General features: G+C 33.5%; 1 protein-coding gene across 1 annotated transcript in view; it reads right to left on the bottom strand.

The window, feature by feature from the left end:
• Positions 1 to 824: 824 nt before the first annotated feature.
• Positions 825 to 13267, bottom strand: part of LOC145297762 (charged multivesicular body protein 1a-like) — a 33969-nt gene continuing 21526 nt past the window's right edge. The window contains exons 5-8 of the mRNA XM_080144005.1: positions 8538 to 8606; positions 7834 to 7893; positions 5931 to 6133; positions 825 to 1759 (exon numbers count right to left, since the gene is read on the bottom strand). Coding sequence (XP_080000131.1) covers positions 1738 to 1759; positions 5931 to 6133; positions 7834 to 7893; positions 8538 to 8606 — 354 coding nt within the window. The 3' untranslated portion in view covers positions 825 to 1737. The remainder of the gene's footprint in view (positions 1760 to 5930; positions 6134 to 7833; positions 7894 to 8537; positions 8607 to 13267) is intronic.

Below are 13267 nucleotides of genomic sequence, written 5' to 3'. Positions count from 1 at the left end.
GTACCCGTGGGAAAAAAAAAATATTTTGCAAATCACGTAAATTGATTAGTTTTATTTTTTTTATAAGAAATTCATTTGTAAGTGATTAATGGGAATTCGTAGGCATTACAACGTATATCCAGTAATTATGAATTATTGAATTATCTCCCTCTGTCTCTCAAGATTTTTTTTTTTCAAAATGGCAGTCAAGATAATCATTCCTTGCATACTCATAAACTTTGATTTTCTTATTTTAAAATAAAACAATTTTTATTTATTTTATTGTGAATGTAAAATTAAGTTTTCGTTCAAACCGATGTGAAAATGAGAAAGATTAGTATTATAAATAAAGAAATGCCCGTTAGCAGAGTAAATGAGATTTTTAATTAAAATAATTTAAAAAAAAACAAAACAAAAAAAAAATTGCCCAGTTTTATGGTATTTTCATTTCATTGTTTATAAGCTATAAGCAACAGCTTTGTGTATACATTTTTTTATGGGAAATCCATTAAAAACGACTCTTCGATTATTCCAGTCTCTTGGATATGTATTCAAGTTTCACATTAAACAGTTTTTAAAGTTCTTTTTTTATTTTTATATCATCTTTGATACAAGAATTAAACTTGAAAATAAAGTGGCCGGAAGTCTGTTGAGCAAGAGAGAGAGAGAGAAAAGAAAAAATAATAAAAATGAAGAGAGAGAAAAATGTACATACACAGCAATACAAAAAAAAACATTATCCCCCCCCCCTACTATATATATATATATATATATATATATATATATATATATATATATAAACATGACAGGCGCTTAAGACACTTTCAAAATATGAAAAAAAAAAATTGTAGAAGTTATTGTTTTTTTTTTTATATTTGCATGTATCTTTTTTGTTTTGTTTTTCAACTAATTAATCTTAAAACTTGTTTTGTTTCCACGTGGTTAATTTTGTTCTTATAAAATGTACAAATGAACAGCATTTAAAGTGTGGGAGAGGAGGAAAAAGGGAGAGGGAAAGGAGAGGCGAGGGAAAGGAGAGGGAAAACGAAAAGGGGAGGAGAAGCGGGGAAAGCTAAAGGGGAGGAGAAGCGACAAGAGCAAAAGGGGAGAGAAGCGGGGAAAACGAAAATGAGGAGAAGCGGGAAAAACGAAAATGAGGAGAAGGGGAGAAAGAGAAAGGGAGAGCAAAAGCAAACAAAAGAGAGAGATGAGAGAGAGAGAGAGAGAGAGAGAGAGAGAGAGAGAGAGAGATGAGATAAAGTGAGAAGGCAAAAGGAAGTGAAGAAAAGAGAGGAAGCAAAAGTAAGAGAGGGAGCAGAAAAATATGAGGAGAAAAAAGAGCAGGCGAGCTGGAAACCGAAAAGGAGAGAGATAGAGCGCAAGAGTGAGAGAAAGAGAGTGGAAAAGTAAATTGAAGCAAAACAGAGAGAGGGAGCAAAAACAAGACCGAAGAGACAGGGCAGAGGAGAATAGGAGAGATTAAAAGGAAGCAAGTGAGAGCAGAATATCAAGGGAGGAAGGAAGCGGGAAAACCGGAGGGAGAAAAAGTGGGGGGGGGGGTTTAAAAACAAACGGAATACTTCCTTAATGGGCGGACATCAAATAAGATATAAGTTTGTTCTTTTGCGATGAAATTGTACACCTTTGCTACCCACCCCCCTCCAGCAAAGAATTCTGACTTCACCACCCCTTGCAGCACAGCACAAGTGAGGAGGAGTTTAAGGGAAGAAGGTCGGCAGATCATTAAATCCCAAAGATTTAATTCCGCAATGCTTGTAACCTGCAATTAAAACAAATATGAAAAAATAATTTGGATAAAACCGATTCTGTGTAGACAAAAAAAAAATTATTATTTATTAAATAAACAACAACTTGAATGACTTTGAAATAAGTGTTTCATTGTTGCTGAAGGGATGTTACCCCATTTGTTCTATCATTAGCTGATCAAATGCAGGGGCAGATAACTGCTCAAATCTAAAATGAGGCAAGAAAGACAACATTTGGGTAAAATATTAATTCCCTAAAAAAAATATTCAGTTTCCCTTAAATACAAAATATTTAAACACATTATTATTCTCTACAGTGAATTTATCCATCTAACTACACTAATCAAAAAAAATTCAGAAATAAGTAAAATGATAAATTAATTTACATGAGTTGAAAATAAACTGTGCTTATTTAAAATTCAACTTGATTAAAAACAATAAAAAACAGAAAATACAGATAAATCTTCATCACAGAACAAAGATGTCATATTCCAAAAATCACGTAAATTGATCAAGTAGGTTTTTGTTATTTCAACTAAGAAAATCAAATATTATGAAGCAAGGCTTTGTCTTTTAATAGGGACACAATTCCAACTATCACGTCTTCTAACGGCTACAATTTACTCTTATTAGTAAAAATTGTAAAAAAATTAATTGATCAATTTATGTGACTTTTGGAATATAACATCTTAATTCAGTAACGAGAATGCACATCACAAAAATTTTTTCTAAATAAGCACCGTAAAATCAAAAGTGTGTAAATCTGGGTAACTTTCACAAAGCGCAACAGAAAACACAATACCTCAATTAGAACATGGCTTACACGTTTGCAAGGTTTGATTGACAATTTATATTATTTGAATTATTCCAACTACTATTCTCGTATTGAGTGTTTATGCTCTCAACATTTTGCTGATGCTACCCCCCCCCCACCCCATGGATTAAATAAAAGGTCCATTTGAAATTCTGTGCAAATTCACTAGTTCGACAGAAAGATCCCCACGTTTAACAAGATATGCCTGAAAAAGGTTGGCGGTTACATAAATTGAAACGTTGTGAAAATAACACTCAAGATCAGAACAGTAGTCTGAAAAATTCAAATAATATGAGCAATCAATTCTCATCTCAAATTATGTTCCTAAATTTTGTAGATGAGGATTGATAATCTAAATATTAATTTACTTGTCCGACGTCTAACCGGTGTCACAAAAAATCATCACAAACATTAATTAATGAGAAACAAATTACCTCCTTTTATAGTCGCTCTTTATCAGTTAAAAATCATTGAAACGGTTTCCTCTCCAAAATATTTCAAAACAAAAAAGAACATGGCTGTCTGTTTATGACTTCAAATTGGTTATTTTATTTTATAATTTAAAAGACTCATGTTGAGGAAATTAAGTTTTTTGTGTGCTTGTACAGTTTAGTCAAGACATTAAAAAATGAAAATATCGAAAAAGTTTAAATTGTATGTATCCGTTATGGGACGAAGTTCTCTGAAAAAAAATTTCACTTAATTTCATCAAGTAGTTTTTTTTTTACAGCGAGAAAACAATTTGTTATGATACCGAGCAAAATGTTCGATTTTTAGGAAGAAAAGCTAGTATTAAAGATGGGGAGGGGTGTCAGCGCTTTAACTGGAGTTATCTCCCTTTGTCATTTATAAAATTCTTTCTTAGAACTGCACGCCTGTGGAACTCTGTTCCGTCTGCCTGCTTCCCACCGCACTACAACTTGGATGTGTTCAAGTCCAACGTTAACAAATTCCTAATGAACCGCCCCCTTAAGTAAACACTTCATCAAATCTCCACACTAACGTAATGTACTTGCAATAACCCTTATCCCTGAGTGGCTTCCGGGCCTTGATAAGTGGTGATCACTGTGTAAAAAAAAAAATAAATAAATAAAATAAAATTCAAACAAATTTTTTAAAAATCCAATATGGCCGCCTTCAACGCGCTCTCATAAAAACGTGTTTTTCCGCCGTAAAAAAAAACAAACTATTTGATGAAATTAAGTGAAATTCTTTTTTGGAGAACTTTGTTCTATAACGGAGACATACAATTTAAACTTTTTTCGATATTTTCATTTTTTAATGTCTTGACTAAACTGTACAAGTACCGTTTTTTGATTATAGATTCTTCTTAAAATCTAAAAAAAAAATGTGCAAGTGAAATTGACATTTCCTTTATAATTTATAATAAAAAATGATTCAGAAAACAAAAAATTGTAATGCGTGTTGAAAAAAAAAATCTCAATTTTTTAAAATCAATTTGAGCGTCCATACAATAGAAACATGTCACAGACTCCTGTACAGTTTAATCAAGACATTAAAAAATGAAAATCTCAAAAAAAAAAAGGTTATATTGTATGTATCCTTTATGGAATGAAGTTCTCCTAAAAAAAAAAAAAATTCACTTAATTTCATCAAGTAGTTTTGTTTTTTTTACAGTGAAAAAACAATTTGTTATGATACCGAGCAAAAGGTTTGATTTTTAGGAAGAAAAGCTAGTTATAAAGAGGAGGAGGGAGTTTTGGTGCTTTACATGGAGTTATCTCTCCGTGGCGTATTAAAAATTTTCATAATGGCTGACTTCGACGGGGTCTCGTAAAAATGTGTTTTTCCGCTGTAAAAAAAACTACTCAATCAAATTAAACAAATTTTTTTTTCGGAGATCTTCAGTCCAAAACGGATATGTACAATATAACCTTTTTTCGATATTTTCATTTTTTAATATTGTGATTAAACTGTACAAGTATAAAAAATTAAAAAGAAAAAAAAAACAGCATGCCAGTCAATCTAAATGAAAATTGGTTGCTTTTTGTTGTTCTTGACATAAGAATCTCAGGTTGTTCGAATGACGTGCATAAATATTACACAAATAGAAAATAAGAAAATTTGTGTTAATTTAACAATTAACGCTTAATTTGCTATAATTTTAACCTATGTGTTCACTGCTGCTCTACTACAATACTAGCACAACTATACATCTTACAATATCCTCGTTTCACCAGGCACCTTTAATGCGTCGAAACATTAAGATTCCAAAAATCACATAAATCAATCAAGTAGATTTACTTTTAAAAAAAAAAAAAATCATTTTTAAGTGATTAATGGGAATTTGTAGGCATTACAAGAAAAAATCTCATAAGTTTGAATTATATTGAGTTATCGTTTTCAAAATGATGTCCCAAGACAGTCGCTCCTCGGTTAGGCATAAAATTTGATTTTCTTACCTAAAACTACTTGATTAATTTTGTGTATTCATTTTATTGTGGACTGTTATTCTCATCTTCATAGTTCATGTTTCACCATGTTTCAGCCAACTCATCCTCCAACCTTCTTCAGGTGGTTAACCACGACCAGATAGGAATGCTGAGTCTTGTAACTGTATCCATAGTAATTACTAGGGTTATGACAAGAGAGTAATTTTTTCTATTATTTTGACTCTCGAGTATATATCAGTTAATATCTTATGTTTTTATATAGAGTGATATGGTTTTAAATTGATTAACTATGTTTAACTGTGTTGGATATATACTCGAGAGTCAAAACAATGAAAAGACTATTCTCTTGTCATAGCCTTGGTAATTACTACCTTCCATAGTTGTTGTCGTCTTACCACGTTTCAAGGTGAGCATTGTCTGAAGATAGTGGTTTCAATGCTACCCAAAGCAGGCCAAAAGATTAGTCGGCCAGAAATGAGGTGAGACAACGACAACTATGGAAGACAGTAATTACTACGGATACAGTTACTCAGCATTCCTATCCAGTCATAGTTAACCACCCCAAAAAATGACCAAAGGATGAGTTGGCCGAAATGTGATGAAGCAACGACAACAACAACAATGAAGATAAGGATAACTGTCCACAATCAAATAATTACACAAACTATGAAGCCTCATCTCAAAGGATTCCAAAAAAATAAAAAATATATAATACTTGATCAAGTTAGGTGATTTTTGGAATACAATATTTTCTTTCTGTCACGGGTACATATATCACAAATTTAAAAAAAATTTTTTTAATTCTAAACAAACACCAAACATCATCCATTTTCTTACTGGCATTTCTAGTGTTTTCTTTTTTAGTCAATTTTCATAATACCCATAATTCCTTTCTACATCGTCAAAGCATTCTGAACAAAGAAAATTATAGGGGTGTTGCCCCGCATCTAAACTTACCTCCGAGCGAGTTCATCTTCTCTCGTTGAATCGGCTGTTGAAGCAACAGGCGTGGATGAAATTGAGCCAGTGACAGGGTTAAGATCTTGGAGTTGGTCAATCATTTCCAGACCATTCTCTTCGGCAACTTGTTGAATCAAAGCTTCCACTTGATCTTGTGGAGTCGTCAACGTGGTGGCAGAACTCATTGAAGATTCCAGGGTCTGAAAATAAAACAACTGTTGTATACCCTGTATATGTTGTTATTCGTCTGTCTTAATGAGGAGGACCATCTGATCATCCTGGAGAATAGGGTGAGGAGGTTTTCAGCGGTGAGTGCAGAGACGGCTAAGTTCAATCTTCGCTTGGAAAGTACTGCTGCAGTGGGAACAGGGAATGGTAGCAGATGTCGAGGGCTTTAAAGCATTGTTCTTCGTGTCCGGAACAAAAGTATTATTTGGATTATTCGTTCTCCTACTGTTCACTATCTGTCCCACATTTCAGACGTTAATTTACATTTGAAGGCTGTAATATCTCTTGGACTTCCTGGATATAAAAACCTAACTGTTCAATTTCCCCAACCCTCCCTTTCTCTGTTATTCATTTGTTCTTATATAACCAGTTGTGGCTTTGTTCTTTAAATATTACAATTTTAGGTAATCAGTCATGACTTTCACCCTGGTGCCCCTGCACTTTGCAGATAAAATTAAACTCCTCATTGTCTATTTAATCTGACGTTCAAACGAGATAATTACCTATGACGTCTAATCTGTCATATTATTGTTAGTTGCTAGAAAACTACTTACGCTTGAAAGTATCCTGTACCTCTATATTGTCACCATTCGCTCATGTATGGAGTATTGTTGTCACATTTGGGCTGGTGCATCTTCTCACTCCTGGCACCGGGTTCAAAAGAGAGTTGCCAACCTGATAGGTCATGAACTATATCATCTAAACTTCTGCCTTTGTCCCATCGATGAGATTTTGTATCCCTCTGCCTGTTCTACAGGTATTTTAACGATGAATGCTCTGATGAACTACAAGCACTTGTACCCCCTCAACATAAATACCCCTGACAAACCCGACAAGCAGCTAAATCCCACCTCCTCACAGTATAGATTCCTCGGTATAAGAAAGCCTTCTACTCCAATAGTTTCTTCCCCAGAACTGCTGGACTTTGGAACTCCCTTCCGGGATTCTGCTTTCTCAACTGTACTGACATGCAGAAATTCAAGTGTAATGTGAACAGACATCTTGCTGCTCATCTCCCTTCATAATATCCCGGCAACTTATGTTCCTGATAGTAGCCCCCCCCACACATCAAAGTGGCGTTGTGCCTTGTTTGGGGTGAAAATTGAATTAAAAAAAAAAATTCTTTAAATTCCCAATTTTATATATTTACTTAGTTAACCCTACTCACTCGCCACCTTAGGTCCTTAATCTGTAATACGACAACCGATATTAAGATGAATCGATTTAATATGCTGATATCACTGTAGCCAAACAATTCAGTGATAATGGCATCGTCATTTTTTTATGTTATCAACATGGCACAATTATCCAGGATCTCTTTTTTAATGGATGACAACATTTTGATGACGTCATCAAGTGTGTATGGGGACTTACAAGATAAAGGTTTAGTAATATGCAGATAAACACTTATAAGTTTCAAAATTATTGGTTGAAATTCTACCAAATTTGGCATAAAGTGTCCTTGGGATGCTGCATATCATACAAAATTAGAATACTAATAAAGACGTCTATTTAGACGTCTTTATTAGTATTCTAATTTTGTATGATATAGTTCCAATAAAACTCCCACAGATGTTGGATGATTAATCTTAGATGAGATGGGGGTAACAGCAATATTACAGTTATGTATAATAAAAAAAAAAAAAGAAAAGAAAAGGCAGATTTTACTTACTGAGGTTCGTACATCAAGATCTTCAAACTGCTTCTCAAATTTCTCCATAATTTGCTCGACCTTTGAAGATAAAAATAAATATAAACAAAATAATTAAAGAAAACAATTCATTTCTTTGAAAGATCTGTAAATAAAAACATTTTTAAAAATGATCCGACGAGTATTATGGATTTCTTTTGATGCCAACAAACTTTTTTGGTAGCATTTGTGGAATCATATTATTTGGATTCTTTTGAACTATTGTTCTCATCTTGAGTGTTATTTTTACAACGTTTCGGTTGATGTAACTTCCGACCATCTTCAGGTGCATCTTGTCAAATTCAAAAATGTTTCTGTTAAACTTAGGAATCTGATTGGAATGTCAAACGGAACCCGTTCGTTCATTGAGGTAGCATGCTCTTGTTCCATCAACCATGACTGGATAGAGGTTCTAAGTAATTTGCATTTATATTTTTCAGTCGCCCACACTTAGAATTGAACCTTCTTTCAGGAGAATATCACTTTTACAATTCATTTTTTGTCAAGTACTCTAACCACTATTCTACAGGTCCTTGCTTATTTTAACTGAAGTAAAATGAAACATAACTGCTATTCATAGGGGAGGGTCAGGGTTAGGGTTATTCATAGGGGAGGAGCAGCTAACAAAATTGTGGTTGTACTGAATCTCTGAGGAAAACAAAAATAAAAATAAAAAAAATACTCACTTTTGGCAAATCCAAAGATGACATGGCCTTTTCTAATGATTTTGTGACGCCTTCAAGATTCTTTGTGACCTACAATATAAAACAATGAAACAAAGTGTTATCAACTTGCAGGATTTCCGCACTCATTTCAGAAATTATAACAGAAATTCCAACACTACTTGTTTCTTTTCATGTACAATCCAAAACAATGTACATGTTGCAATCATTTTCACAGATTTTCAAAATATTTTCAAGGTGTCGCTGCGAGACCGTTGCTCATAGTTTAGCCATAAAATTTGATTTTTTTTCTTCAAAAATAAAACTATTTGATCAATTTACGTGATTTTTGGTACACAATATTTTCTTTCCGTCAGATTTTTCTTTATTTCTCTTTGTTTTTTCCACGGGGGGAAATTTAAAATTTACTTTGGAAGAGAGTTCATTGGAGAAAAATTATGGTTATAGTCAGCTAACGTACTTCCTAACTTCCGGCGTGGTTTCTACTGGAAACAATGACAGGATAAATCAGTTCCTGTGAAACAATGACAGGACAAATCAGTTCCTTTGTTTCTTTTTTCTCTCTCACACCTATATCCCCCCCCCCCCCCCCGCTGTGCATGTACTCTTTTTCTAATACGTTTTTTTCGATCATTTTTTTTTTTTTTAAATAATCACTGTAAAGGATTTTTCGGTCTTATCTTGTATCTTTTAAGAAAAATAAAGTAGACGAAATTTTTCCCCTCTGGATGAAACTGTCCTAAGCTGACAATAACAGTGGGCACTGGGCACATAGAAAACTATTATGTTTACGCCAATAAGCCATTACGTCATCTAGCTATAGAACACAATTACATACACATTACTTCATAATATTAAAACATTACTTTTATTCTGAGGAGCGCCATGATCACCATCTAGGATGATGGTGATCATGGCGCTCCTCAGAATAAAAGTAATGTTTTAATATTATGAAGTAATGTGTATGTAATTGTGTTCTATAGCTAGATGACGTAATGGCTTATTGGCGTAAACATAATAGTTTTCTATGTGCCCAGTGCCCACTGTTGTTGTCAGCTTAGGACAGTTTCATCCAGAGAAGTAGTTAAAATTTCACTCACTCTATACCAAGTCCTCTTACGACACCATTCTACACAGAGTGCATTTATACTTTTTCTTACTTTCCTGGATGTTAACCATCATTAAGTGATTACAGACTTTCTACACAACCACATATTCTTACTCCCTATGGTATACAAAAATGAATGATTTCTCTCGTACATAAATATACAATTCATGTAACTATTCCGCTTAGAATCTCTATACTTTTACTGCTTATTTGTGAAGATATTACACTGCAAAACATAACTCATTCACCGGCCAGCGAGCAATAGAAAGAGAGAAAGAAAGAGAGAGAACTATTAATGTCTAAAATTAAATCACACTATTAGTTCACATGTTAGAATGTGGTTAACAATCATTTTGTTTAATTTGGCTTTTGATTCGATTTATGTTTGCTTATTTGTTTATATACACAAACTATAATTGGATATTCGATTTTTAAGTTTTCACGTTTGTTTGCATTATATCTGCTTCACAAACTATAAATGGCTTAAATTAATTCACAATATTATTTCACGTTAAGATGTGGTTAACAATTAATTTATATTAACCTTTTATATTATTATTAAAATACCGCAATAGTAGTTCTAGGGACGCATCTGATAATATTTTGTTTCATTTGACTTTCCAGTGTCCAATTCGATTTATACATTTCCATGTTTGTTTATATACACAAACTATAAATGGATAAATTTCCATCACTCTATCATTATACAAGTGAGGATGTCATTAAATTTTTATTACACTTAAACACGTTATTTTACAAATACAAAAACAAAAGGGGTAAATATGAGGATTCTTTCTATCTCCGACCAATCCTTAAAAATTACGACATGTTTTCAACACCACTGAAAACAAAAATCACGTTTAAAATTCTGGCAAACAAGTACTTTATCACGTTATTTAGTAAATACAAAAAAAAGGGGGGAGTATGACGATTTTTCTATCTTCAACCAATCCTTAAAAATCACGTTTACAATTCAGGCCCAAGTACTTTAACATATATGAAGAAATGTTTTCAGGTGTGCTAAAAACAAAAATAACGTTTAAAATTCTGGCAAAAATTTTAAATACTGTTAATTTAAAAAAAGTAAGAGATCACTTGTATATAATAATTTAACGTACATTGAGCACCCACTTTATGGTCACCTTTTGTTGGGGGGGGTCAGCGGTTTTATTTTTTTTGAAGAATTATTAAAAACACTTTAAAATCTTTTAAAACTATTTTGGGAATTATTAAAATTGGATACGTTTTTTTAATGATGTTTGAAATTTTATTATTTTGATTTCAATAATTTTATTTGTTATTTTGATTCCAATAATTTTATTTTTATTTTTAAAATCAAAAAAGAAGTGTATTTTCATAATTTCATAAAAATATTTCTTATAAAATTTCAAATAAGATAAAAACTTATTTTTTAATTTTGTTATTAAAAGTGCAAATCAAGACTAATTGTGTTATTTTTATCTTTTTATAATTTTGTTAAATTTTATTGTATATTTTTCAATAATATCATTTCTTTATATTTTACTAGCGGGGTACCCGGCGTTGCTCGGGTGTTTCGAGGTGTGTGTGCTCTAAAATCAAAAAGAAACCCGGAGGGGGGGGGGGATAAAAAAAAAGTTTTGATAAGTTGGTAGAATTGAACCCGAAGCCCTGAGGTCAAGTTGGAAAATAAAATGTGAAAAAAAAACATGACACGTTAACCGCTCGGAAGTCGTAGAGCTAACATTTTGTGCGAGCATTTCGATGACGACAACGGCGACGACGTAAGCAATAGCTATTCAGCAGTTAAAATTTTCTGCGGGACAGTTTTTAATGAGGTCAAGAACCCGGGTTGTTTGTTTTTACCTAACTTCGGGGAAAAACAGCTCCTCCGTTTATTAGGAGAGTGCTTCGTCTCGAAATGAAAGCAACCGTCTGATATGACGACAGTAAACCGACATTGACCAAACGTTACATCGCTTTCTAGAGACCACTGGCCGTGGGCAAGGGATTTGAATCGAGTTTCTTTTTTTTTTTTATACCGAAAAACGAAAGCAATATGCGGTGATCCCAAAATGTTGAATATTTAACGTTTCAAAGTTGGGCAAATTAAATAGACGGGCGACCTCCGTTTGTAACTCGTAGATATTATGATTTCAACGTGATATAAAACGTTTTAAAAATAAGCGACGGCCTCGAGAAGACACCGAAAAAAAATCCTTTTGCGGACATACACAAAAAGCGAACATACACACACACATTTTCGCTTTTATATATACAGATTTCAATAAATCACTTTGCAATAGATATACTGAAGAACAATAAAAGTGAAGGAAATGATTCGTCTTGTCACCGTTTCCAGTAGCAGCCACACCAAAAGTTAGGAAGTAAGTTAACTGGCTATAACCAAATTTTTTTTTAGTTTAATTGCCCTCCCTGGCTCAGTTACGTGATAGAGAACCAGTATTTTTATCGAGACCTCATCGCTTTATAAGGCTTCACCAAAACTAAAACATCACTTTGTCTATCATTTTCATTTGTTTTTCCGTAAAAAAAAATAAAATAATTTACTTGTTCTGTGCTCTGTTGCCAACTGCAAAATTCTTTTCACTTCTCAACCTATACACTCAACGAATATTTTATCCACAGACTTGAAATTTGGTATATAGGGTATTCAGACATGTGAAAAACTTTTTAATTGGTTTTCATCTGTCTCTTCTGTGAGAAGGAGGTTGCAGGTAAGAGAAAAGGCATCCCCACTAGGCTAACGAAATCTATTTTGAACTTTGTCAAGGCAGGATAAGTCTTTCTAGTAGCTCCTGCCCAGATGTGGCAACAGTACTCCATCCTTGGACATACCTGGCTCTTATAAAGGTAAAGGATTGCATCAGCAGTGAGATATCTACTGGATCAATAGAAGGATCCCACCATTTTCCAAGCAACCTTGGCTACAGATTTGATGTACGTGTTCCATTTCAGATCAGGAGCAATGGTCAAGCCCAGGAGCTTGGCAAAACATGGAGCCTCCTTAAGATGAGAGCCATTAATTTCAATTGATGCCAGATGAGGATCAACGTGATGATGTAAAAACAAAAGCTTGGTTTTAGATGCATTAAAAGTAACCAGTCACCTCTTTCCCCATTGTACCACATGCTCAAGATTAGAGGAGAGTGAATCAGAGAGAACTTGATCATTTACAGTTTTTGATGTACTACCATAGATGGGAGTGTCGTCAGCATAAATGTCTACGAATGATCTAAGGATGTGATTTGGGAGATCATTGATATAGATTAGGAAGAGGGTAGGGTGCAGGATGGACCCCCGAGGGACTCCCAGCATTAATACTATGAGCTTCTGATTTCTGCCCATCAACCAAAACTCTTATGAACCTATCAGAGAGAAATAATTTAATAATTAAGATATTTCCAGCTGATTATTAAACAAAAAAGAATGATTGGAAAAACGTAATAAAAAAAAAAGTACATGCACAGGGGAGATATAGGCGTGAGAGAAAAAAGTGATGGAACTGATTTGTCTTGTCACCGCTTCCGGTAGCAGATACACTGGAAGTTAGGAAGTATGTTAGCTGACTATTACCAGTATAGTTTTGAATCGCTGCTAAGTTTCCAATTTAGTCACAAAAAGA

This window comes from Euprymna scolopes, chromosome 18 (assembly GCF_053919585.1).
Source record: "Euprymna scolopes isolate OS-2025 chromosome 18, ASM5391958v1, whole genome shotgun sequence".
NCBI classification, from domain to species: domain Eukaryota; kingdom Metazoa; phylum Mollusca; class Cephalopoda; order Sepiida; family Sepiolidae; genus Euprymna; species Euprymna scolopes.
Note: the sequence above shows the minus strand (reverse complement) of the source record. Positions and strands in the feature narration are given on the sequence as shown.